At 31.7% G+C, this 26,573-nt stretch overlaps 1 protein-coding gene across 2 annotated transcripts; it reads right to left on the bottom strand.

Annotated features, from left to right (window-relative positions):
• Nucleotides 1-3,378: 3,378 nt before the first annotated feature.
• Nucleotides 3,379-13,865, bottom strand: LOC148598411 (uncharacterized). Of its 2 annotated transcripts, XM_088561973.1 has the most exons (6): nt 11,223-13,865; nt 10,687-10,899; nt 9,444-9,532; nt 5,877-5,974; nt 5,010-5,232; nt 3,379-4,432 (listed from the first exon to the last, which is right to left on the bottom strand). In XM_088561973.1, exons 1-3 carry the CDS (start codon nt 11,271-11,273, stop codon nt 9,518-9,520), a joined length of 279 nt encoding a protein of 92 aa, XP_088418099.1. In that variant the 5' UTR covers nt 11,274-13,865; the 3' UTR covers nt 3,379-4,432; nt 5,010-5,232; nt 5,877-5,974; nt 9,444-9,517. The 2 variants fall into 2 exon arrangements, with proteins under 2 accessions (XP_088418099.1, XP_088418098.1); XM_088561972.1 differs by lacking the exon at nt 9,444-9,532.
• Nucleotides 13,866-26,573: the final 12,708 nt, after the last annotated feature.

The following is a 26,573-nucleotide window of genomic DNA, read 5'->3' as shown; positions in this document are numbered from 1 at the left end:
TTAAATTGTTATGAAGAAAGTCTTTACAATATTAAAGTCAATATTGGGCTTTCAAAACTTCTTTTGGCCTTAGCTGGAGCAAAACATGATATTATTGCTTGCATTTGTTTACGCAACCGTGTTGTATTAAAATCTTCGGCTTTTAAGATTTTAAGACATTTTAATCATTGCACTTGTCTGTTTATGCAACTGGCTTTATTAAGTCAATCTTAATATTTTATATTTTGATGATCGTTATTTTGTTCTCTGTTATAACAAGATAAGTTGTTACCACGAGATATTAACAAATGTTAATATACCAAACAAGTGAAGTTGTTTGACACGTGTATAGTAAATGTACCTAGTAAACAAATGGGTTCTCGTTGTTGGTTGAATTTTAACTGCAATTGTAAATTTTATAATTTCAAATTTTTGATAGTTAAATGACCGTATTGTAAGCGTTTGCGAAAGCTGTCAGTAATTAAACTATATCTATTGGAGAAATCTGAAAACGCATTTATTGCACTTAAAAAACCCACTTTTTTCAGTTTTTTATAATTTAATCTCTTTCATATCTTTTTGACGTGATGAACGGTATTATATTAAAGTCAGTGTTTTGTATTTTGTAAGATGAATGTTGGTGTTATCTGAAATTAGTCGTCGACGTTTTTGGTAATAAATTGTGATTAATTTTTTGACAAGGACCTTCAAGTAACCTAATGATTATTTTATAATGTTTAATTAATGTTGAATGTTTGTATGGGTGTTATCAACCTTATCATCAATGACGCTTGTAGCAAGCAGAAGCTATACTTGTGAAATTACGGTTAATACATGACAATTGCTCCATTAAATTTGATAATTAACCTGGAGGTAATATAGTTTCAATAAATCTCCTGCACATAGGGTGTATACACTATTTCAAAGCTCTTAACACATCTGCCACACTGAACACTTGAACCCCGCCTCTTTTTGCAAATTAGTACAGTACATCGAAAACAGCCAGTAGTGCATATGTTTTTGTAAGATTTTCATATCCTGTAAATCAGAGTTTATAAACCAGCAGAGTGATACGTAGTAAATCAGGAAACGGTTATAAACTTGTGGAGGAGATTGATTAAATTTACTTATATAGTATTATTTCATGGATTAGCTTAAATGTTACTGATACAGAGAACATATTACAATTGATATTGTAAACGTATCAATTTTTGCGGTGTACTAAATTCGCTACTTTAGATTACTGCAAAGATGATGCTCGCAATATTAAATTCCATGCTAGAAAGAGTTTATCAATTTTAAACAACAGAAACTGATGCCTACAATTGTGTTCAATCCACAAGATCCATAAAAATAAGCAAACTTTCATTAAACTAGTCATGCGTTTTCTAGAAAATCCTCGGTTTGTTCATGCTATTGACTTGAGTGTGTACAAGTAGAAATAATTTCTTACGATGAGTCTTCCAGAATAGGGTTATGTTGCTACACGATTAAAGTCATGATTACAGAAGTTTTATGGTCGTCATAATCATCTCGTGGATCATTACGGTGTATCCATCTTCATCATAATAAACTGATTTGTTAAACGAGTCACAGTTTTCCTTTCTTCTTTCGTCTACTCCGGACTTGATTTTTTATAAGCAACTTGGCGGGTGTTTCTAGAAAAGAAGAGGACGCTTACCCTACCGGTGCACCTGGTTCATGCTCTCAGTTTCTAGAGGAGTCCGAGCCCTATTTACTTTTGTTACTTCGTATGTATTATTTTGATTATATTATGTTCGTTGTTGTGTTTGTCTGTTTTCCATGTCTGGTCTGTGTCCCTGTATTACATTCTTTTGATTTGCGCTAGAACATTGGTTACTTTGATTACTGTTTCTCAATTGCAGACGTAGACATTATTCCCTTCACTCTATAGACTTGCGTGTGTATTGGGCACGGGTATTTGTAATGGGGCTAAACGAATAGGAAACAGTGGCAACAATCTTACAGCTATAAAAAAAGTGGCCTAAATACAAATAAATTAGAATTGAGTACCCCAATACGTATATTCATCAAGATTTTTGTGATTTATTCTGGTTCTTCATATCGTTTTGCAGTTTAGTGAATTTCGGTTCGTTTCAAAAAATAAAATAAAAATTGTTAACAAAGAATTTTAGTAAATTTTGTTACGTTGCGTTTCGTTTCTCAAATATGTTTTAATCCGTTTCAAATATTCTTTATTGCGTTTCGTTTTAAACTTGTTTATTAGTTTAACACCCTCCTTTTATACTAACGCCTACTTGTCACAATAGTTATCTGGTAGATGAATACATTTTAGCTATTCATTTGATAACTTGCATTGCGATTGTGCAAGACTTATTTAGTGAATGAATTTTGACCAGCTAGAAAATCTCTCGAACAAATACTTTTGATTTAATGCAGAATTAAGTGTACAATTATTAGGTCATTAATTATTGCGATTTTGTAATTTTAGATAAAACTGAGATTAAAACTTGTGCAGTTCTGAGGAATATCCCGTATCAATAATGCATATATATTATTTTAAAAAGCGCAAGTTTTATTGCGACTTTATGATAAGGAATTTTGCAACATTTTCGGAATTTCGTTATTTGTCCTTCCCATGCAGTGCTTATACTTGTTGTATATGAACAACCATTTGATAAAAGAGTTATGATAAATCCAAGACATAAAGAGCTCTAAATTGATATGGAAAACGTCAGTTGCAACCATTTCAATCCTAGCCTGCGAATTAAATTAAAAGTTTTCTCCTTTCCTAACACAATCATTGCAATTGCAACAGCTATCAATTGGAATCATTAAAATCATTACAAATATCATGAGAAGTGAAATGAATTGCAAGCAGTTTTTACAGTCCTTAATTATCTTATCTTCATTGTCCAAACGTAATGCTGTTTTTTTCTCTACAGATCGAAATACTTAGCCTAAATGTATTAATCTTTGCATTGAATTGTTTAAGATGACAGGGCACATCTGATCTTGATTGGTTTGTCTGTAACAAATGACAGGATATGTATATTTGTGTTTTGTCCAGAAGAATTTGTTTAAGGTCATGAAGATGCAAGACTTAAAACTTCACAAAAAAGTAAGTGTGAAATTAGTCGTGTTATTACGTCATAATAGGTTAAGATATTGACGTCATAACGTATGAATAATCTTGCACTTATGGTATTTTTCATAAAGGACTGCTTATCTATAATTTATTTTTGTTAATTAACCTTTTATGGTTAGTTTTAGAAATCAGCTGTTATCTTTCTGTTAGAAACAAACCAACAGACAATACAAACATGCTATAATTGAAAACGAAGTCAAAACAATACAAAGTGAATTATTACAATGTGTATATATATGCAAAATATTATGAAAATAGATTTTATTTAAAACGCAAAAGGCAATGTAATTAAACAACATATCTACTTTTACAAGAATTCGAATGAACACATATATATTATATGTACTCATAAATAGCTCAACGCATACAAAACTATCTAGATTACTTCATTTTAAACAAACATTGAGTTTTTGTTTCAAAATGCAACAGGAGTCTTATTTTGCACTTATATCAGAACTGTTGTTCATTTATAAGTACTTTTGTAGGATTATCAAAAGATTCAACTATAAAAGTAAAGGCAATTTAAGATCTTCCTAAATGATCGAAGTTTTATACAATTAAATAAACATGTTTATTAATGAAAATAGCAACCACAATAATCTGTAATGATTGCATTTTTGAAAAAAAAGTTCATACAATTTGCAAGAAATCTTCTGCCTCTGGAAGTTGATAGTAGTTAGATAATTGACGTTATCCACTGTGTTTATATTTTCGTCACAATATAAACCGAAAAAAGCGGCGATAATCATGCACAAGGTCAATTCGATTATATGCAAAATATACAGAAAGCATAAAAGAAGTATCTACGAAAAACAATTGTGATTTATCAAAAACAATATTACAGATATCAATATACCTGAATGTAAGTTCAAAAAAAGGTTTAAGTCCCTTGTTAAAACAAAGCAATTCGTTACACAAATGCACAAGAAAGAACTAAGCATTTAACTGATATGTCAGCTCCTTACCAATTTAAACCTACAAACAGTAATGCACTCATCGTATATAATATTGAATCCACCAATAATATTTCCGTTTTTATTTCATTTAGCATATGGAAACATGATTGATTTACCTTGTTCCATCACTCAGTGTATAAGTGTCAGTCTGCATAAGAATCAGGCGACGGGTAAAACTGGTATAAAATAACAAACCACCACGATGCATTGTCATTCAACTGTTTGTAATACCAGAATCAAGGAATAGATATATATAATGTTCCATACCATTTTGACAAAAGTAGTCATTATTTCATTAAATGCACTGAAGAGTTTAATAGACAGATAACTCTCAAAAATTCAATTCTGCCATTCATATGAAACATTTCTGAAAAATAATTAAGATATAAAAATAATAAAGTAAAATCAAAATAATAAGATGCTGCGATTAAACAGTTGTCATTTAATTTCAAAATAGAAACTTTCTTTAATGAAACTATATTGACAGATGGGTGAATTATTGACATTCACGTCTCAGACTCTTCATATTTTGCCGGATTATAACAGAAACTTGTACATGTACTTAAAAATTTGCATTTTAGCATTTAAAAAGTTCAACGCCGAATGCCGGATAAATTACTTATTATTAGTACAACCCGCTCCATATCTTTGTGATTGACTATTGAAAATAAAAGTACACAAAACATGTTTTTGTAAGTTCACGGGAAAAATATTTACACATCATTTTCATATTATTTTCAAATGATTATCACGTAAATGGAGAAAATATATTTTATGGCATGAGATTCATGCGACTCGAACTTTCGTATTCATTTCATGTGTAAATTTCACATTTAAACCATGTTTAGTGAATTCCATAAGAAGATCAATTAGAAGAATTTAATGTGGAGCTTAATTCACATGAACTGTAAATAAACTGTTGAAGTCAGAGTAATTGTTAATACATGCGCATTCTCTATACACTCATCTGCTCTACGATAATTTTGTTAGAAGGATCCATTGTATGACGATCTCTTGAACCGTTCAGCAAAGATAGTTTCTTCATCAACATTCCTTGAGTAAATTGACCGATACAGAGGTGAGAATCCAGTATCTAAAATACTATCATGGTCCATATTACTATCACCATTGGTTTTTGTTTTCTCTGAATCACTCCGCTTAGTATTCCTGTCAACAATAGTATTTGCAATGAGACATTTTTTTTGTTCCTAAATTATAAAATACCGGAAATGACAAAAAAATGACCAGATTGAAATACATCAGTTAAACCTCGCTAGCCTGAACTCAAGGGACTATTCATATGTTCGAAGATTTCCGGATTTTGTTTCGTTGCCGGTTTGAGTTCGTCATTATCGTTAGAAATTGCTATTATTTTGTTGTTGGACATTTGTCATTCGCTTTCAGATTGTTATGTTGATTTGTAGATATAAAACGTTTTGTACTTTCATTTGTGTTTGAGAAAGCCCGGGTGTTCGAGCCATCGTAGTTCGATCGAGTAAATATTTGAAGATGCAGTATAAATGTAAATGTTTATATTCCCCATTCCATATGAATTGATTCATGTGCATCTGTAGTCACTCAGGGCAAATCCAGGGATAAAGATAACAGTGTTACATGTAAGCCTCACACTTGTTATAACATTCTAGATCCGCCCTGGATGATAATGAGAATTACATATAAGTTTAAGCTTTTTTATTGTTATGTATACGTATCTAAATTTACGACAACGACTATTTATCTGGACCTGTACATGTAGACATTGAGAAACACATTTTTGTAAGGGAATTATAGCATTTTAAAATAAAATCTACCTGAATTTATAACAAAGTCCAACTATTATTATAAAAAAATACAGCTACAGCAACTACTCCGGCAAAGGATCCAATAAGTGTTGTAACTGCAAGGTAATCTGCAATACAACATCTTGATTCGGTCAAACAAACTGTCTCAACAGAGTATCCAGATCTAGCTATGTAATGAGCCATATATATACAACAAATATTTGGTGTAGATTTATGTACCACTCAACACTACTCTAAGAAGTATTTTACAATTTGTGATCAATAATATATTTACGTTAATTTCATTCCCCTTCTTTTGAATCCCCTGATTAGTTTTGATAATTTTTTCATCGAATCTTATCTGATTTAGTATAGGTTTGTTCAGTCGTTTTTAACGTACTTGTTGCAGGTTCAGTTTTCATTTCCTTCGTAAGAGTGTCCTCAATTTGTGCAGTTACGTCATCTCTGGATGTAGTGTGCTCTGTACGTGTCTTTTTCTTAATCGTGGTAGTAAAACCAATTTTAATTGTTGTTTTTTTTTAAATATCAAAGTTGGGTTCAGTTTGTGTCGTTATTTCCTTAATGGTGGACTAGGGTATTTCTGTTGTCGATTTTTCTATCATGGGAGTTAGCTCAGCAGCGAAAGATGACTCTGAACTGGAGCTATTCACTCCACAATAGCAAAGTTAAAAATGTTTCAAATGTCGCTGAACAACAGAAAACTAATTAAATTAAAATTGCTATGGTAAATATCGGCAGAAATACCGAAGCGTTAGCTATGGGATGATTCAAATACGTCTAAATCCCTAAACATGGCCTAAATGTGAAGAAATGGAAAAAAAGTCGATCTGCATACACAATGTGGCGAACCGGAAAAAAATTACATGTGCAAACTGAAGAAAAAGTCAACATGACACCACACACACACACACACACACACACATACACACAAGTACTAGCAATATGAACCTGTACAAACTACATGGAGTGACATCAGGTGCTCCGGAGGGTAAAATATCCTGCTCCACCAGCGGCACCCGTTATATTACAAGCAGGTATAATCCTTTACTAATCAGGCAATAAAAACGCAGCAACACGACAGGTGTAAAACATTATTCAAAGGAAGGAAATCAATCATTTCAACTACTTATTATCATGTAAACGTAGTAAATAATTGTGGAAACATATTCGAATTTGACAAAATTTTATCAAGGTAATAAAAATCACTATTAAACATACGCATTTATCAATTTATTTTTTAAACCATTGGAATCTGATCTTGAACTTGACATCACAAAGCAATAAATCGTGCGATCAAACACAGTACCAACAATTAATGGGAATATATATCTCTGTCGACTTTCCAAATAATAGAAAAAATGAGTTTGATCGAAAATAAAAAATAAAATCTTTTTTTGTATTTTTAATTTTGTTGGAAGTTATTATTCTAACAGATTAGACACATTAAAAGGTACGCAGTATTTGGTTTTTTTATTTGATCTGCAAAAGAATATTTTGATAAAGCATCCGTCGACTTCATCTAACTTAGAACATGTAAGAAACAAGCAAGTATCTTACTTTTAAATTTCAAAACATTTAATGTTTGTTCTTTGGATTTTTTTCCCGAGACGTTTGTATAATACTGATTTGTTGTGACATGTATAGTATGAGAAAAAGCTATCATAAACATGCCAACCGATAATATAACGCATCAAACTTAGCAATTTTTTTCACATTTTTTCAATTTTTCATTGAATTATCAAATGCACGTTCATGCTTTTATACAAATATAGGATAAAATATGACCATGTTTACAAAGCTGGGTCGATTAGAAGTTGTAGATCGTTTCAATTTTTAATTGTTTTCAGTTCATTTATTCGACATCTGATATTATCATATTTAGCACTTGAAATTACAAAAATAAAGATGCATATCTTGTACGAAATCCTACTTTAAGAAAAAATGTTCTGCTAACAATTTTGTATTTATTATTATTTTATACCGTATAGAAGGAAATTTTCTTGAAATGCTTATTCTGGCATATTTCAGCAGGCTGTCCAAAAACGGTAAAAAACATTCTGCGAAATATTTACCCTGAGCTTAGGTACTTAGAGCACAACATAGCATCTGCCAAAATATTTGGCATTTTCCCTGCAAATCGCAAACTTTTACACTCACCATAATAACCCGCTATACGGTACCCAATATGGTTATATTTTCGGTTAACGCCGTAGCTAAGACTAACACAATGACTGTTTATCACGTGTTACAATTACTACTGAAAATTAAGGGGAGGGGAGATAAAAGCCAGTCGACACATGAATTTGGACTGAAACATACGCCTTGTGATTAAGCTCAGATTTGAACATGCATTAGATACGTTAACGTTTTAGGGGTCAGTGCAGGTCAGGAATATTCCTGGTTATTTTTTTCTTACACTCAGATTGTCTGTCCTCTATTTCAATTTATATAAATGTAAATCTTGCTGTCGAGCGGATATTTCCTTCTCGCTGTCGGGAATATAGGTAATGTTTAGACATCTAGAAATCCGTTGGCTCAATTTATATTTTACAGATACTTAATTATTAAGAATTGTTTTGTACACGTGAAGCAAGACTTTTCTTAATCATGTCGGCTGTTGGTGCAGGTGTCGAACGTGTACAGGCTTTGGCTCACGTAGAATGTCACATTACCCAGTGTTGGTGTAGTAATTATTGCTTAACTGCTTAACTCATAAAATTAGGATATTGAAATCCGTATTTACAAGCTGAGAAGTTCGTGTTTAACATACTTTGTACGATTATATGAATCAATCATTATATTTCTCTAGTATCCTAGGCAGCAATTAAAAAAGTACATTTATATGCTCAACCGTTCGTATTTATGGTTAATCGAAGCGGGAAAACCCATTTTTTTCAATTTGTGAGATGATTTACACTACCGTCAACGTTCAGCATTAACATAAATGCGCAAAAGTAAAATGAAGTGTTATATTGTTCGTACGAAAAATACCTATTCCATGGTTTAAATAGCTACCCTATTAGGGAAACGTTCCCCTCTCTATTTTTATCAACTATTGTTTTCTCTCTACTTATATTCAAGATCGCTCCATCAATATTTTACATTCATGATTTAAGTAAAAATGTGTTTATTATCTATGTGTGACTTGAAAATCCCGATTCTCCATTTTACTTAACCCCCTTTTCATTGTCCATTGCTCTATTCCAAAATGTCCATGACCCCGTTCCATTTCGTTTTGCCCAGTATTTCATCAAATGGGAAGTTTAATACTGGCTGGAATACACATCATTTATGTCAGACTTAATAATCTTTTGGTATTGTACATTTCATTGCATATAAATTTGTTTTGTTTGTTTCCTCATCTTTTGTATATTAAATTTCATTGATAATTTAAGTTTTTATTTTTTTTATTTGCTACGTGATAGTCCAACTTATGAAAAAAACATAGTTATCTAAAATTATATTCCGATTTTCTTTTGTATATTTTTTAACAGTAATTACTTTATAAAGAAGTAACTGTCTTTGACTTTACAACGTATCCCATTTTCATTCTATATTTAAAACAAATAAACCAACCTCCATGAATTTCCGAACTCTTGGTCATCAGTAGTTACATTGCCAGGCCGAAGTTTATGTATCACGCTAGAACTCTAACAAAGAGGATTCTGGAACAGAGTTATGTTGCTACAAGACTAAAGTCATCACTAAAGAAGTTTTATGGTCGTCATCAAGAACTCGTGGATCGTTATGGAAAAACTATTGACCAAACTTTACGACAAACGTGATGACTTTTTCAACTTTTCTTTCATCTGTGTCAACATTTCCTCAGCATCTGCATATGGAGTGTTCATATCACAACTCCTACGTTATGCCAGAGTTTGCCGAAACTACGCGGACTTTTTGTATCGCGCTAGAACGCTAACAAATAGGCTTCTGAAACAGGGTTATGTTGCTACAAGATTGAAGTCATCACTACAGAAGTTTTATGGTCGTCATCATGAATTCGTGGATCTTTATGGTGTATCCATCTGCACCATGAAATCTGATTTATTCAACAGGTCATAGTTTTCCTTTCCTTGTTTGTCTACCCCAGACTTGACTTTTTATGAGCAACTCGGCGGGTGTTTCTAGAAAAAGGAGAGGACGCTTACCCTACCGGTGCACCTTGTCCATGCTCCCAGTTTTTAGTGGAGTCCGAGTTGCTCATTTGCTTTTGTTACTTTGCATGTATGATTTTAGTTACTATATGTTCTTTGTTGTGTATATCTGTTCTCCATGTCTGGTCTTTGTCCCTGAATAACATTCTTTTGATTACCGCTATAACGTTGGTTCCCTTGATTACTCTTATAGTCATCTGCCGGGATTCGAGGAACACTTAATGTGCCTCATAAACCTTCCGTTTGTTGCAAGTCGTGCATTGAGGGTACGATACCTATACTACTTATAAATCCATGCCGTGAGTAAGGATAGAAAACAATCTTTGCACCAGTCGGAAGTAATTCCTTAATGCACAAATTTGATGAAGTCAAGCATTGTATATGTTTAACTAAAAATATTTGTTTATGTCTTCGGAAAGCTTTTTATTTCTTTATGTCATAGAAGTAATTTTATTATATGTACATTAAAATATCTTTGTCGAAACCATTGAGCTTTAAATGTCTCTTAGGTCAATTTGATAAAATTAAAAACGACGACTAGCTAACAAAAATGATTGAACTTCAAGTTCTGTTGTAAACCAAAAATCCTCTTCTTGTGCAAAGAATAATAGAAGGAAAAAAGTGCATTTCTTGATCCGTTTGATTAAATGTTAATACTCTACCGTGTACACGTGGTTATGAACAGCTACAGACATATCATTGGCATCACAGTTGATCCATTTAATGTAAGGTTGATGTAGCAGTTTCTTTTTTGTTCTTGTGATTTCTTCACAGACACGAAACACGAAAACAGATCGTCCACTTCTTACCGCGACACCACTGTTACATGTTGACCCTTCCCATCCCGAACCACAATTTGTGAAAAATGCGTGTACCTGAAATACATGATCTCATAATAATTAACTATTTATGAAATCTTGTTTGGTTAAGGGAATAACCAAAAATGTCCAAACATGCGTTAATGTTAGTGTTGAGGAACATGACAGAATACGAAAGTATAACCATGAAACGAAATTTGTTCTTCTGCTTAAAAAGGCAATTACTGAAGGAAAACCTATAAACGACTAATCTAAATATTTATAAAACTAGGCTATTTTTCATAGCTTAAAAGGTAGACTATATTTGTTTTTCTTATATTTGATTATTAAAAACAGCTACACAGACAGACACATACGACTTAAAAACATCATATATTTACCCCAAAAGGCCCTTTGTCGTTTCTATACAGGACACATTCCCCTATCTCCATGTAATGATGATAAGTGCCATCAAAAGTTGTGAGGATCGATTACTATTATACATAGTTTCCTTTGACGAAATTTATCCTTGTCTACAGCAGTTACCTGAAATACTTGTCTTTATTTTAAAACTGCTTAGTTAATTTACTTCAAGCGAGATTGAAAAAAACAAGCTTTCTAAATAAGGACTGAATTATAATTCCAATTGTGCTTGCAATTTCAATTTCGACAGAAAATGTTAGATGTTCTATAACAGAAATATTTCATAACACGATCCTCGATGCAGTATGCAGTTATTGATAAATTTCAATAAATCACAATAAATTAATGGTATGTTTGATGTTTTTATATCACATTGTCGCCATTTATCACCTACGTTTTGTTAATATTTTGAAGTGTTATGTCTACTGACCGAATGTTAAAAGTTACAAAAAAAAACCCCAAAAAAACAAAAACAACCCAGACTTATGGTGATAATCAATTCAAGAAAGTAAAAAACATCTGCACATTTTACAATCAGTTATCCTGTAAATTGATATATATCTTCAACTTGAAATACTTACTATGTTTGTCAAGGAATCTAAACATAGATTTGCGTATTTAAAAAGCATTTTAAAAACAAACATCACTCCTTGCCTTGATTGAAATAGAACCTATCTGAATATCCATTTAAAAACTAAAACTATAAAAAGATAATAAATCAGAAAACAATAAAACGGAAACACTACAAATCAAAACACCATGTAGATGCTTTCTTTATCGTAAAGAGTACTAATGATGATATTAGATTTTCCAAAACTAAAAATTATCCTATACTACTATTTGATAGAAAAAAGTAGAAACTCATTTCTCAACTATACCACAAAAGGGTAGGTTTCTCATTCAAAACTGCTTATTTTCCTTTTATCTGTTGCAAGTTCCATCAGACCCTTCTGTTGAGCCAATTTCGTACCTCAGACATAGACTTTTTAAACGTGCTGAACTTCTTACAAATAAGTTTTCGGCATGGAATTATACCGACACAAGACTTAATCACTTCACAAGCTTTACGATGGAAATCATTAGCTCATCGTTCGTTATTGGGTAGAAATGCCGATTTCGTGAACGAATTTGTGCATAATGTCTTAATTTCGCACCAAACATGATAGCCACTCGGCCAGTGCTTCTTCATAAACTGAGAGGGCGCTCACCCTATCGGTGACCGGGTCTAAACTCTGCACTGTAATTTTAGTCCTTGCTGCTCTTTTATTCACTAGTGTTTGTGTGTATACCATCAATTTAAAGCGTTTCGTTTGTATCCAAAATAAAGCCATAAACATTATACTAACTAAATAATGTAGTAAACCTTGATATCTGGAAGTGTTACATTTGTCCATGGATCATAAATCCCCACATTTACGATATAGGAAAGTCGAATGAATTATATCATGTCTTTGTAGTTGTATATTCCATCACTATATCATCACACTACTAACGAAACATTGGTGTTCTAAGTGTTACTCTCTATAACGATAACACATGACTGGGTACCTCCATTACCAAAGACAACATAATCAGGTTTAGTATTGTTCCCATAACAAGTTGTTTGATGATTTTTCGAATACAAATCGAACTTGACATTACAAAGAGTAGTGCCATCATATCCAACAGGAACTGTAGACGTAAAGGTAATTAGCATTGAGCTTCCTTCCTCAACCTCGTATGCATACGTATAAGGCTTAAATTATCAACCATGAACAAATATTTAAATAACGAAATAGACAAACTTCATGATTCACTTGTTTTCATGGTATTTTTCTCAACTTTTACTTTTTTGCATAAATGACAGTTTGACCAATTAATCAAATGTCTCTACAGACTAGACAGTTTCGTTGTTGTCTTGACACTTGTGGTCAATGTATAAAAACCACGATGTTCGCCATATAACCATTGATATTATTTCGTATAAAAATTTCAAATAAGTGATATTAATTTCTTTAAGCATTTGTTGCTCTATAAAAGTGTCTATACAATTTTATACAGTATTCTTTCAATTGACCGTCTGTGTCACCCTCTGGATTGCATTCAATGTAGTTTTTGGAATATGAAAGTGGAAAAGGGAACTAAAATAAAGACTTGTAGTAACTGACTGAAAAATAAATATATCTAGAAATCAGTTCTAATCGTCTAGGTGTCCCCAAAAGAAAAGAACTGACTGAAAAGCCAACATAGAGTACAAAAAACGTTAGTAATAATCATTGTAACTGCACTCTTATTGGTATCATTAACGTAAAAAATATCCATTTTCAATACAGAGTTTAAGTAACAAAACATGTTTATCTTGAACACTCTCCTGACGTATGTTCAACCAAGCGCAACCGCTGGGTATATTCGACTATGCATATTTGGACACTTTTTTCTTCTTTTAAAACTACTTAGCAGCAGTTTTTTTTACAATGCGCATACATTTTGTTGTCTCAGTTTTTAAGTAAGAACAACATGTAGTTAGAAACTTATGGTAAAACTCAGCCTGAACTCACTTTAACCTCAGAAGTAACATTTTATTGGATCAGTTAAAGAAACATAAGAAATTGAACATTACTATAAATGAATCTAATTATTAGCCCTAAAAACCATTCATCTCCTACAAAATGACTTTTTGGGTAAAAGTTATCCAATTGATATTATATTTGTTATTAATCATAGTTTCTATAATTGTATGTTTAATTAAAATGCTTGCATTTGAAAAAGATACCTAAATTTAGTTTTAAAAGGCAATTTTGTCATTCAACTATTACCCACATTACAGCCGCCTGTACCTTTACCATTAACCTAGTGATTCCTAAATCAGCGTGTATCAAAATGTGTATTGTTTATACGAAAATTAAGCAATAACAAAGATACAAAAAAACCAAGGTCAAATATTTGGATAAGACTATTTGATGAAGGCCAAAGGCCGACAAACTACAAATTAAAAATAAAGCGTACAAAAATAAAGAACTTTATAGGACATGGTAACAATTAGTACGATCTCTAGTAAAACTAAGATTGAATTCGGATGACCGAAAAATGTTAGCAATTTCTAATTCTGACAAGCCATCATCCCTTCTACACGTTGAAGGTCATGCCAAATATAAATCTATGTTTACGAAAAATGAAACCTTGAGTAAGATCATTAAGCAATTTATGTCTGTACCTCTTTAAGATGTTAATTATTAGATTTATTTCGTTATATTAGGACACAATGATAATGATGTAGCTTTTACATTGAAAAAATATTATTATGAAAAAGTCAAAATGAATCATTGTTTCTGTATGAAACAAGAAAAAAATAAACTCAAATACATTAATACTTTCTTATACATCTTGTTTAGCAAAGTTAATATGCAATAGGATTAGTCAAAAATAAAACATTAAATGATGCATTTCCCCCATTCCAACGCAGGTAGTGATAGACAGATTGCAATCAATAAAGTACTTACAAAAAGTCCTGCTTTGAAAATCTCATTGCGAGTATGAGGGCTGGGAATACCGTTATATTTCGCTTTTACTCTTACAGAACATGTAACCCTTTTTAAAAATGAAAAAAAATATGTATATACATTTTTAAATACTACATTCGTGTCGCAATAGAATAGAAAATGTAACTTATTTGTACCTGTCGTCTTGGTATAATTGTGAAGCAAACGTTCATACAATAAAGTTTATTTTTTCAAAATCTATGACTCTTATATCACTTTCCGCTATAAATGATAAACTTTGTTTTGTTAAACATTCAATGATAGGCTGATTGCGTCTATATACACGATTGCGCTAGTGATATTGAGTGTTGAAAATATTATCATGTGTCTAAATGATTTTTATATGATTATTTTTCTACTTTTAACTAATAACATTTTGCATTCTTTTTGAAATCATTACCTTTGTACTCTAGCTGTTTTTTTACAACAGTATTCTAGTTTTCTATAATATTGGTTTCAAAGCTATCATAAAAATCCAACTGAATGTTGCTGCACAAAATAATGAACCGTTTAGTTAAATGAAACGTATTATGGTATGACACGCTATATATTAACCACCACCTTTTTTTTCATTCAACCAACGCAGCAGAAAATGGACATGACAGTTCAAAGTGAAAACTATATCAAGTTCTGCTGTTTGCATTTAAATGCAATATAAAACATACACATTTATCACATGTCTTAAGTTTCCCTTTTAAGAAGTTAAGGAAATTACACAAATGAAAGCAATGCTGTATCGCCGATTTTAAGTTTAAAATTTCATTATCAGATGTCTTAAAAAAAAAGTAGTTTTATGTAAGTTGATTAAAATTTTGCAAACTGTACCCATAAAACACGTCGGATTTACACCACGGAATATTGTGAATAGTAAGAACTTATTCATTATAATAAAGCCACTGGAACAAGACAAATGATCAGATTTGTTATTATATTACCTCCATATTCATCGTAAATATAGGTCTGAACGAGTTTTGCATCAAATCTGTATCCGATATTTCATTGTTTTGTTTGTTTTTGCATTGGTTACATGGAACCCGTTTACATTCCAGAACACATCGTAGAAATAATGCTCATTTGAATAAAAATTACATCGAAAAAAAGTTAGGTTTGCAAAGAAACCACTATTTTATTATTCGTCATATTTTAGCTGAGCAGAAACGGAAGGGGTTATTGTCACCTCGGGATAATAGACTGAAATAATATTGCAAAAATATACATAAGAACAAAATAGAATTTGAATTGTTAAATGGTTCATTCAAACAAATTATAAGAATGTAATATTTGATAAAATATAGTATAAAAAGACAGTGATTGGGATATAAACATAAAAAAGAAAACCACATGCAATTAGAATGTACTTACAGAATATGAAGATATGTGTAGAGTGTCTATATGTTTGAATATATAAACATGAACATTACAGTTTACTTATCTACACATCCAGGATAATATCCTGTTTCAGATGATAGTCCATCTTCGCATATTACAGGGTCTCCTACAAAACACACTATTGATATATACAATGATATAGACTAAGACTACACAGCTTCCACAAGAGACGTCCTATATACGTGTGATGTACATAACATAGGGAAATATGAAGAGCATTTTTTAAAAATTTGAGTTGTTAAGCAATGGCCATTAACTAATTACAATTCATCTTGAACTTCTACACTTGAGAGAAGTACAAAAAATTAAAAAAAAAACACACACAAAAAAAAAATCAACATATTTCGATTTGGAGAAGATGTTACAATTCTATCTCAGAAGTACTTTTTATTCTATACCAGTCCTTGTTTATGTGTTCATCACTAATAGGTTTCTCCCGTGGTGGAAGACTGTAGTTTGAAGAACGTCTCTCCTGATTTCCAGTGGTGCTGTAGTTAAAGCAATGCTCTGGAAGACAATTTTTATCTTATCACTTTTCCGTTGGCAACTTAACAATTCTATTAAATTTCTTATCATGCATTGACTTGATCGTACCACACGTTTAAATAATCTACATATATCTAAGATATATTAACATATTGTTACGCAGTTAGATCCTTACCGTTATTGTTTGTAATATGTGTTAGGCACAGCCTACAACCGATCATCCCACTAATACATTTTTATCACATTTTTCCAGGCATCTAAACTGTGACGAAAGCTAAAAAGGGCGAGATAGGATAGGTCAAAATAACATTAGTCGTCCAATAAAAACAAAAATCAGCGTACCGGACATAGATACTGTTAATTATTCTTTCTTGTTTTTTTCTTTGTTTTTGAATTGCATACTTTAATTTTAAAATGAATTGAAATGCTACTTTCACTTTTAATTCATCTCCCTGGCCCGTTTCTACACTATTCATCAACCACTGTAAAAATGTAAATATAAAAAAGTACCTTAAGATCTATGGAATGCCAACGGGGTCGAAATTCTTAATCCGTAAATTGTTAATTTGTAGCTTCTTGATTTGTAAATTGTCAATTTGAAATTTGTACATTGTATATTTGAAATTCGTAAATTGTCAACTTGTAACTTGTATGTGTGTAACTTTCCATTTTGTACATTGACAATCTCTAAATACAATTTTGAAATTCTTGATTTGCAACTTCTCACTTCGTAATGCATTTTTCGAGACTTGTAAATCATCAAATACTCTTAATTCGTAATGCGTCATTTTAAACGTTCTTTGAAATAGCGAACAAATCGTCCTTTGTCATTCGGCTTTTGACAATGTAATAAACAGCGTAAGATTGACAATTATTAGTTCGTCTTCTGAAGTTTTGTGACGTGAAACATGTCGATTCTAGAAATGTTAAATTATGCTTAGTTGCATTATATGTTAACGATTATTATGACGACAGATGGCGCCCAGAACGGAAATTGAACGGTTTGGTTTTAAAACAGGACGAGCATTTTTTGATACTTTTTCCGACGCAGTTGGTATAGTTTCTCTTTTTACCCTTTGATCTTAAAGACGCTCTTCCATGGAAACGCAAGTCACCTGATTGCAATTCTATTTCTCGATTGGCCAATTACTGATAACTTAGTGGCGTTCGAAAAAAATTGTATCGAAAATTAAAATTGCGCTCCATGTGTTAGTGTAGAAAATTAAAAGTAAAATGAAACAAATTCTTCTGCGTCGGCTATCTTTTTTTTTAAAGATAGTGCTTGTTTGGCTATAACTTTAGTTTTACTCTGTGAAATTCAAAAATTTAAAGTGATTTCTTACAGAATAATAAAAGTGCTTTAAATTGGTCATAAGTTTTTTGTTTTTTGAAAATATCAAAACAATAAATCGAAAATCTTGCCAGGACGAACTTATTCAGACAAGAAAATGGCGATAAAAAGGGGGGACGCGTCGATGAATAAAGTTTTTAATTGATAAAATGTATTGCGTCTGTCAAATAATGTTTACTTATATTTAAAGCTTATAGAAATAGGCACATTTTGATATAAACAATATTTTATTTTGAGTCGTTCATCACGAGTTATCTGATATATTTACTATTTACAAAACTCAATGCAATTATTCTCAATACATTCGATAAAGTTTTATTTAAAAAAAAGTAATATATTTAGTTGTTCATGGTTTACCAACTAAGTAATCTTAAAAGCAAACGTATCGAACAAGTGGACTTTCTCGATTTTCTTAAAAGTCGCGTCAGGGGATATTGAGAGAGGAAGGGAAAATTATGACATATTAAACAAATCATTTCTCATGGTGTTGATGAACTCACCCTAAAGATTCACGAGTTCATGATGACGAGACATTAACTTCTAAAATGATGACTTCAATCTTGCAGCAACATAACCTTGTTTACATCTTACATCTATTCCCCAACAAAATCCAGTAACAGAACTGTGATACAATAAGAGAACGTGAAAATACTCTTCATTTTTAAATCTGTTTCTCTATAGACAATCCATGGACTTACAATACAGAATCGTAATTACACGTATATGGTGAAGAAAGTGTTATGTACTGCGTATATACGGCACATCCTAGTTAAAGTTACGGATTAAGAATACTTCTATTTTTGAATTCATATAATTACATAAGATTTAATTCATTTAAATGTGAACAAACCTTTAAATTCTAAATTCTTTAACACTTATGTCCGTAGCAAGCCACAATATTTTGAATCACCTGTGACTGAAATATTACTTAACGGTCCCACAATCAGTTTCTTTTTTGGATCAGTTTAAGCCTTTTTCAGTTTGAAATTAACAGGATTGTTTGATTACGCGAGATAATTAACACTTGTTATCTTTTTTTATCATAATCTCGAATTAAATATAAGGTTCGTTACCTTTTTTGTTTCTGTGTGCAAATAACATAATAATTATCAACAATAGAAATTATATTCATCAATGTATTAATTTTTGTAAAATTCTTAATAGAAAACGTAATAATTTACGTGAAATTCAGTGTAAACAGACCAAAAGTCGTTTTTATCCCATAATAACAACTGAAAACTATTCTTAAGACAATTATACAAAAAAAAAATGTATCGCATGATGCAAGCTAAGTATATATCTAATACATTTTCATACATTCTCAAGAGAGAGTTTGTTTATTTTTTTAATTGTAATTTGATATAATAATGTGAAACTGTGTAATATTCATATATTTTGGAATTTAATTTTTCTGATACTAGCAGATTTAATCATCCATCTGTATTTCCATTTTCCGATTCCAATCGGAGATGGTTAACAGTACGCAATACGTACTATTGAAATCTTTTTTATTTATTGTTTTAAAAGAGAACTACACCCGCTTTTATTATCTTAAGTTATTACAATTACAGGGTCCTTGCTTGGATACTTGCAAATATTAAAGAGCTTTGGCCGAACTTTGGGATTCGATATAAGTACACGCAGGATAATTTCACCGACATATTTTTTACATCCTTCTTAAATTCACGATTGCATGTTTATTGAGGACGAAATTCTGACCGTAATGAACTCAAAGTTAAATTACAACTGTATAGCAGATATCCGGATGTTAGTCTGATTTTTGACTTTGCGGGATTAATGGATGAAGTGCATACAAAATGATCGAAATTTTCTGAAATATAAAAACGAACTAAATGAAGAGTAAGTTAGTTTCGGATCTTAACATATTGAACAAAAAAGCTCACAGACAAGTAGTCTCAAGTCTACCAGAATGTGGGCCGTCATCAATAGGGCAAACTCTAACTTAAAACTTCGTCCTCATACAGAATCAATATGCATCATTAATATTCAAGTCTCGATTTTTGTACACATCCAATGAACACCATACCTGTATTTCGTTTTAAAAACGCACTTGTTTCAAATATTTTCACCTTCATGATGACATTGAATAATGCAGCTAGTACTTGATAAAATGTCAAATACTTTCATTTGAATAAAGAGACTTTTAAATGTAATTAGATCTAACTATACTGAAGCATTAACAAATCTAATTCCCCTCAACTCTTATCAACATTTCTTGTCTAATTTAATCAACTCGTCTTACAAAGCAAATCTTCCTTGTTGGTTTTATGGTATTAGTTTCGAAAATCGAATTCGTATAGAATGACTGTCTTCTTAATTTTGAAAACCAAGTTCATAATGAGTATGTTTTAAATAAGAAATGCTCTTTTTATAGATCAAAGATAATGTTTACCTAATCAACAACACACACATTTGTTAGGATGATTCCCATTTTACTTTTTTGTACTGTATGTTCTTGTCATCTAATTGTTTGTTATCTTATGTCAATCCCTTTTTTCGGGAGTTCATATAACAAGTGTGTAGTGTTTGTGTGCTCCTATTCTATTTTCATTTTTCGTCTTTATTAATATACACATAGAATAAAAATACGAAAAAAATGTATTTTATTTGCTTTTTTGCTTAAAGAAAAATGGACAGTCCGATATTATTTGAGACTGACACATAACTTTATGTCTACTTTTTATTATTACAACATTGTACAAGACATATATGTAGCGCATTATATCCAAATGTATTCACTCTAAGCGCTTTAAATTTAAATTAGATGTTAAACACTTGCACAGAATATATGTTATATCTAACAAATACAAATACCAATTGAAAATAGACATTTTAATAATTCAAAAATGAAAAATGAGAAACAAAAATTATGTCTATAGATATTATATTGTACGAATTAAAAAGAAATGAGATCTTTATCACAGAAAAGTTTAAACCAAAATAAAAATAAATAACAGAAAAGCAAATGTTAAAAAAATTAAGAAGTAATTGCATGTATGCACAAACTAAAATATAGAAATTACAATAAGGTAAATTACAGTGTAAAACAAAATAACAAAAAACAATATTTACACTTTTAAAATACTATACATGTCAAATATAAAGATAAACCATATGTACCATAAATAAACTGACCAAATTACAATATCTAAAATGAATGTCTAAAATGATTTATTTTCAAGTCCTTTTTACGCACGTCCAGGGAATTAACACTACGTCGTGTAGCATGCCGATTGTTCAAAAGTGTGGCCGTGAATTATCGAATTGCCTCCCTCCATAAGTTTTTGTTCAAACTTTTGGCTCTTCCAGGAGATTACTATCACATATAACAAAACAGTTTCTTGGGTGTATGCTGGTGTGGTAATAAGGATAACCTTAAAACAAAGAGCAAACATTTGTATTGACAGCGATATTGTATCGGTAACCAATGAAGTGACATTAGAACAGGTGTTATATATTCATGTTTCTTTGTTTTTGTAACGAGTCTTGCTGTAGTATTTTCGATACGTTGGAGTTATTTAGTTTGCATTTACACCATAGAAAAGTGTGGTAATCTAATCTTTATGTAGAGTGGACTAATTTAAGCTGTAAAAGCTTGTTCCAGTTAAATGAGGTCGAACACGTTGAATATTTCGGATTTTGTAAAGACATAATTTACTGATGGCGCTAGCTTGTTACTCCAAAATAAGAGTCTTGTTGAAGACAATACCCGAAGTTCGACTAATCAATAAAAATGATTTTGTCGGCAATATTGATTCCATCTTGGTACTTTTTGTACTTATCTTTATAATAGGTATAATTCAACATATGAATGAGACTTACCACAAATCTTTTTGATCTGACATGACAAAGGTCAAATGTTCTTGTTGTTTTTTTCCAGAGTAATAATGTTTTCCTGTGAAAATAATTATCTTAATTTGTAGTCTTATCCGACCAAGTGGTGCATATAAAGATTTTCTGAAAATAATGATAATCATAAAATGTAGATACTGAAGATATAATTAGTATTTTTTTTTTTTTAGTTTTGTACATGATATTACATATAATCATTTATCCAGATGACAAATTATATTGCTGGTTCACCTTATTCGGGCACCGTTTGTTTAAAGGGAAACTACACCAAAAGGTTATTTTTATATATTGTTTATTATAAAAAAAAAGTTATATTCTATGTAGAAACGTGTGTATTTCTTCCATTTCTACTTAGTCAAAAGGTCGTTATAAAAGCGAACATTTCGAACTGTTCATGTTTTGATTTCTAAAGTCACAGTGAAATAGCAACATCAAGTTCGTATGAAAGATGAATTTACGGGCACTTCCCTGTGGTGTAATAATCCTAGATACTTCTTGTGTAATAACGTTTGATATTAAACACGCTTTTTATTTAGTCTAGAAAGCAATTCAATCAACTTTACAAACTCAAACCCATGAGCTATCGGTAATAATAGTTGTAAAATATATACCAAGAACATATCTGAATTACATGTACATCTAAAACAAACATTTCACACTATAAACGTTATACTTATTTTATTTTAATGCATAAGCAGCGCCTTTCTCATTTCCAGTTTCACCTTCATCATTTGTGTGTGTTACGGAAGTGTACGACTGAGGGTGAAATATCGTCTTACTATTATAGGTTATGAAAGTACATTGGCTATTCATCCGACTTATGAATATAGGTTTATGTCGATACCTAACGTTGGAACCAAAAGGAACCAGCAGCATTAGGTAGACTATTAAACCATACTTTCATTATTACATAAGCTAATCCAAACCTCCTCAACTGTATCAAGTTTTCATCCTTGTTATGTGTTCATTAAGGTCAGCATTTTTATAGTTTCTTTTAATCGGCGCTATAATTGAAATACACCAATTTACTACTTTACGCCTCGATAAAAAGTAACTGATAAAAAGGCCAGACGTACAGGTAAAAAAAGGCAGTAAGAGATTACCTTATTTTGTCCAGTGACACAGGTAGCTGTACTCGCGCTCTCCATTGAGAATAAAAATACCTTCAAGTTTTCAATTGATGTTATTGCAAGAGGCGAAACTTGTCATTTCTTTCATTTAGTATCGTGTATTTTATTTAGTAAATTGCACGTTATAATTACTCTAAATAATTGAATTTTATATTTTCCGTTTTTTTGCGATGCCCGGTCTTTGTCCCCTGGATTACATTCTTTTGATTTCCGCTATAATCTTGGGTCACTTTGTAACTCTTTCTTTATATTAGCGCAATTATTATTGCGTCCTTTGTATATCATTTCGGTACAAATTTTGTATCTTTTGTATCAAAGCTTTGAATCTTATAGAATGATAAAGTAGCAAAGATTGGCAAACTCAGAGCTTTTGTGAATAATGATACTTTCTGGATTTGTTTCCAGATTCAAACACTGATGATGATACACATGAAATCTCCAATGTTGAGTCTGTTATGTAGCAATGGTTGTGAGCATCAATTAAGCATTTGGTAATCGTTTAAACAAATTTATGGCAACATGTTCTCTCGCATGATTTATTGTTATGTGATATCAGAAACAAAATTTTAAAAATATTTAGTTGATAATGTCACATGTTGTATTGGGATTTGATATTATCTTAATTCAATTTTGTCTTTTTCGGATAGTTTTCCGCAATCCCTACACTAGTAACCATGTTTACATAACACTTTGTTGAAATAATTGATTTCGCCCTAGTGACTCGCATCGGAAAATTCCATTATTACTCAGTTGCACTATGACAGTAGCAGCTGGTTTAACAGGACGTGATTTCCCTTCCGGAGCATCGAAATCACTCCTTTTTTGTGGGAGTCAATATTCATTATGCTTTAGTTTTATTTTGTCTGACGTCCTTTTCCATACTTTTCATTTTTATGTGTAATATTTATCATTTGGTTCGCCACATTGTGTTTGTAGATCGTCTTTGTTACATGTGTTTCATTTTGGTCATGTTTTAAGAGTAACGGCCGTTACGGTTATTTCGGAATAAGATTCGGGTACAATTCTTTTTTTTTCACATGTAATTCATTTTGGTAATGTTTTAGGATTAACGGCAGTTACAGTCATTTCAAAATAGCGGAATAAAATTCGGGTACAATTCGTTTTTTCACCTGTGTTTCATTTTTGTCATGCTTAAGGATTAACTGCCGTTACGGTTATTTCAAAATAGCGGAATAAAATTCGTGTACAATTCTTTTTTTTTTTTACAAAGTCGATCAATCACGACATTGAAAGAAAAATACAAATATGATGAATTGTTGATAATACTTACTAACTTTGAGTATGAAATATCAAAAAGGCCGCCATTGTCCAAGATGGTAGACACTAACTAAAAAGTCGTAATAACTTAAGTAGTAAAAATGTTTAGAAATGCATAACAGACAGATATAAACTCCTAACTTGATTTATATTTGTTAGATATAACAAATCACATGTAAACATTATCAATATTATAACCAAAAACGTTTGGGAGGCCATTACGGATAACAATGGCAGGAAATGAACGTTGAATCATTAGAGAGAATATTATGTATGTCTAGCAACTGGTAGGTTGAATTTTTTGTCATATAAAGAATCAAACCTCCCAAGAGGTTCACCGCAACAACTAAAGTTCTTATCTCTTGATGAGTTTCATCTAAACGCAACATATCTCGGAGATGAATCGGCAACCAACGAGCATAATTTGAATTGTCATTGGCAAAAACGTACGGTAGCAACTCTTGTAAGCCTGACAATACAAATCGAAATTTTTGCGAAAAATGGTCAGCTTCATTTCTAAAATCATTAACCAATACTGGATCTGTGGACTTTGATGCTGTCGCATGTCACACCAATCAGAACGAAGTTCACGTTGATCATATGTTTGTGCCTTTGTACAATAGTAATCAAGGGAACCAAGGTTATAGCGGTAATCAAAATCCATGGAAAACAGACATACACAACAAAGAACATAAAGTAACTAAAATCATACATACAAAGTAACAAAAGTAAATGAGCAACTCGGACTCCACTAAAAACTGGGAGCATGGACCAGGTGTACCGGTAGGGTAAGCGTCATCTGCTTTTCTAGAAACACCCGCCGAGTTGCTCATAAAAGGTCAAGTCCGGGGTAGACAAACGAGGAAAGGAAATCTATGACCCGTTGAATAAGTCAGTTTTCATGGTGCTGATGGATACACCATAACGATCCCCGAGTTCATGATGACGACCATAAAACTTCTTTAGTGATGACTTCAATCTTGTAGCAACATAACCCTGTTCCAGAAGCCTATTTGTAAGAGTTCTAGCGCGATACAAAAAGTCTGCGTAGTTTCGGCATAACGTATGAGTTTTGATATGAACACTCCATACGCAGGAGCCGAAGGGATGTTGCCACAGATGAAAGGAAAGTTGAGAATTCTGAAGGAAAAGTCATCACGTTTGTCGTAATGTTTGGTCAATAGTTTTCCTTTACCATCGACTTCTAAGTGTAGGTCAAGATATGAGGCTGACTTCACAGTGTTTGTAGTATCATTTATCTCAAGTTCTTTTGGGTAGATGCGATGTATCAAATCCCCGAAATTAGGATTGTTTAAAGATAACACATCATCTATATAGCGGAAACTAAAATTGAAGGATCTAGCTAAACAATATTCTTTCTTTCTGATCAGATCAGCTGTAAAGTCAGTCTCATAAGAGTGAAAGAATAGGTCAACTAGTAAAGGAGCACAATTTGTTCCCATTGGAATGCCGACCGTTTGTTGAAAAACACGTCCACCACACTAGACAAATATGTTGTCGATTAAAAATTCCAGCATTTTGTAAACATTTTCCTCTGTATATTTGGAAGATGATTTGGAATTATTTCTTACAAAGTATGAGGAATTTCTACCAAGAACTATATATTTGTAACTAGGTGTACCATCTTTTTTATTCCTGATTCTACCAAAACTGTCGTCAAATCACTGTCTTTTAAGAGGATTCCGATTGACTTTAGAGCAGCCATTTCTATGTGTAGTAAACCAAACATAATCACAAATTTGTCTTCACCATATTTTTCTGGCCAATGCCATTTCATTTGCTTTGGCATGGCAAAAAGTGGTTGATCAGCAGCAATTACAGGAACTTGGCCAGGATTAAGACTTAACCTTACTATCTATGTTCCATGGTTCCTGTAATACTCCCTCGTTTTTCGCAGTTGGGTGTTTGAATACAGAAATACTTGTTCCATGGTATGAGGATGTAGATGTTGTTGCAGTTGGATTGTGGCCTATATTATCGAAGGATGAGTATGAGAATAAACCTTTTCTTAAAATATTTAAACATACGACTCCTTCTGCTTTATATTTACAACAACAGCATCACCCAACTCAGCTTAAACCTTAAGCAATCTATCGTATGAAATGCTCAGACCATGATCATGCAGTAATTCCATTAAATGCTTCTTTCTGCTTTTTGAATAAAATGACAATCTCGAAAATATTTGGAAGGGTGTCTCTCAGTCTTTCGAATATCGCAACAATTTACCATCTTCTTGATACTTCGCATAACTGAAGTAATTGGGACATCGCAAAGTCAGTTTTT

Source organism: Perna viridis, chromosome 14 (genome assembly GCF_037379345.1).
Source record: "Perna viridis isolate PV_CMFRI_1.1 ecotype Kerala chromosome 14, ASM3737934v1, whole genome shotgun sequence".
Classification (NCBI taxonomy): domain Eukaryota; kingdom Metazoa; phylum Mollusca; class Bivalvia; order Mytilida; family Mytilidae; genus Perna; species Perna viridis.
The sequence above is the reverse complement of the archived record's forward strand: the minus strand, read 5'-3'. Positions and strand labels throughout refer to the sequence as shown.

Coding starts and splice junctions, on each gene's coding strand:
- LOC148598411 (XM_088561972.1), bottom strand. CDS start 11,273: ATGGAGATAGGGGAATGTGTCCTGTATAGAAACGACAAAGGGCCTTTT. Junction 10,900..11,222: donor ACGACAAAGGGCCTTTTGGG/GTAAATATATGA, acceptor CATGTATTTCAG/GTACACGCATTTTTCACAAA. Junction 5,975..10,686: donor TTCATAACCACGTGTACACG/GTAGAGTATTAA, acceptor GTTGTATTGCAG/ATTACCTTGCAGTTACAACA.